General features: G+C 45.3%; 1 protein-coding gene across 2 annotated transcripts in view; it reads left to right on the forward strand.

Moving 5' to 3' along the window:
* The window catches only part of CD2 (CD2 molecule), an 11,274-nt gene that overhangs the window by 6,349 nt on the left and 2,554 nt on the right, over positions 1-2,371 (forward strand). The window contains exons 4-5 of one of the 2 annotated variants that reach the window (XM_017731474.1): positions 883-950; positions 1,307-1,426. In XM_017731474.1, the coding sequence (XP_017586963.1) occupies positions 883-950; positions 1,307-1,333 (95 nt within the window). In that variant the 3' untranslated portion in view covers positions 1,334-1,426. Of the gene's footprint in view, positions 1-882; positions 951-1,306; positions 1,427-2,371 lie in introns of those variants that run through there. The other variant, XM_017731473.1, reaches the window with a different exon arrangement.

Raw genomic sequence — 2,371 nt, forward strand, 5'->3', positions numbered from 1 at the left:
GCTGGAGCTGGTGGAGAGTGGGGAGGGGCTCACAAGAGCTGCATCAGTATTTCCAATTTTTACCTATTTTTGCCATGGTGAATTTAGGGAAAGTCCAAGTCTGAAGGACAGCCCATGGTGTGAGAAGGGAGGGAGCAAGCCTTAAGCCATAAAGGCTTTACTGAAGTGATCCCAGGTCTGCTGAGGCTGACTGAAGGGCAAAGAGCTGAGGGACAGGATGGCCTCTGTTCTCTGGTGCAGCTGTTGCTTCCTGAGGAATCCTCCTGATTTCAAAAATAGCCAGACAATGTGGTTTTTTGCTGCTGCTTGACCTGATGGATTGCACAGTTTCATTGGTGCTAGCATTGGGAAGGGGCAAGCAGGATGTGGCATGGACTTTGGAGCCAGGTATGAAAGTGTGCTGCTGGATTAGGTCTGTTTAAGACAGGGCAAACTATCCCAAACACCTTGTCTGGATGAGGAATTGCTGGCAGAAGCTGCCCATGCCAGGACACAAGCCAGGCAAGCCTGCACTGCTGCTATAGACAGACATTAGCCATTGTCTAAACTTTGATTTCACTTTTTCTCACCATTGAGAAAGGGTGAGTTGGATGGGAGAGTTTGTTTTTTCTCACATCATTAACAGAGAAATACCAATGATCTTTAAGGTACAAATATAGCATTTCTTAGACACCAAAAACCCTCTAAAACTGTGCAGCACTACTCTTCCTACCCAAACTAAATACCTCTCAAACTTTTCTGCGTAGTGGCAGGACTCTGCCAGCTCCATATTAGATTAAAAATCTCTCATCTTGCAGTCAAACCTCCTTCTAACCTTGCTACCCTCCATGAACTCTTGGTCCTGCATTTGAGGCCAATCATCTTGAATTTTGACCTTTACAGGCAAGGTACATTTCAGGTGGGCTTCAGCTCAGACAACTTTTCATGGAAGTGAAGTGCCTTCACACATGGTATGTGAATCTGCCTGGGCTCCTCTTGCTCTCATTTGGGACAAACAGGAACAGAAAAAGTAAAATACACCTTGGTGTAACACTGGCAACTAAAACAGGTGGTAATTTAGATACAGAGAGGTGGCACACATGAGTGCTCTGGTTTCAGTTTTCTGCAGAACTTGAATCCATCAGGGAGCAATCAGAATGCTCCACAATGAGCAGCACCAGCTTTCTGCTGTGTACAGGGAAAAGGAAAAGGGTAGGGTGTGTACTGGCCTGCCTTTAGAGTCAATGGAAGAAAATACAGCATTCTAAGTAGATGTTGTGCAAGTTATTTCTTTCCATCTAACATTCTCTTTCATCCTCTTTACTAGGCAAGCTGGACTTTTATCTCATCTTAAGCATAGCAGGAGGTGCAGTCTTCTTTGTCATCCTTGTGATTTGTCTTATTTATTGTATTAGAAGGAAGAAAACAAAAAGGCATGAAGATTATGGTAAGTGTTTAAGGGGCTTTGTTTTGCTATCCAGCCACCTAAAATGTTAGAGCTTCCCACTGACAGCAACCCTGTGGTCAGGAGCATGCTTTCTGCATTTACATGAGCAGTAACCTGGTTTTAGCATATGTTAAATCTGTGCAGATCAGCTGGAATTGCTAGTCTCACTTTCTGACACATGCTTTGAGCAAAGGACTTCTTGTTCTCAAGGCCTTTGGTTTGTTTGTGGGGAAAGAATTGCTCCTCTAAAGCTTGGCCAAGGCCACCAGCCATGAGCATCTGTTGGGCTAAAATACACTTAGGTATCCTGTCAGCAGATTTGTTTTCATTAAATTGGTAGAAAATCGGGATCCTTGACATCATTAGTATCATTTGGAAAGAGTGTAGATAGTGAGCAGGGGCAGGAATAGCTCAGCTTTTCTATGTGTTTCCTCAAGCATCTCATGGAACTTGCCCTCTCTACAAAACAAAATCCTTGGAGGGCTGGTGACACCGGAGGTCCAACTTGGGGCACATTTGAAGAGTTGAGGTTTTCAGTGTGCAGAGGTTTCATCTGTTGTCCAAAATTCACACTTCTTTAAGGCTGCTGGAAACACTCTGCCAGAGTATTCTCTGAGCGTGGGCTCTGAGACTTGGCAGAGAGGCTGCCTGGAATTACACATGGCCTGGGCGTTGCTGCTGGTTTGGGTGGACAGAGGACACTGAGCTGCTGCTCAACAAAAATTGCCTGGCCTACCTGGAAGGGGAGGCTAAAGCAGGAGGGAGGTTGTTTAAAGGTTTGTTTCTGAGTCCTGCCTTCATACACCTTGTGAGCACAATGCTGGTGAGAGCACAGCCAGCTGAGTATTATTTTACATTATGCCTGTTCTCTTTTGAGTGGTACAGATCACTGCCTCAGCTGTGCAGTGACACCGTATTCTCAGTTCTTGGGCCTGGATTCAGCAC

The sequence above is a fragment of the Corvus brachyrhynchos genome, unplaced genomic scaffold, assembly GCF_000691975.1.
Source record: "Corvus brachyrhynchos isolate BGI_N302 unplaced genomic scaffold, ASM69197v1 scaffold152, whole genome shotgun sequence".
Taxonomy (NCBI): Eukaryota; Metazoa; Chordata; class Aves; order Passeriformes; family Corvidae; genus Corvus; species Corvus brachyrhynchos.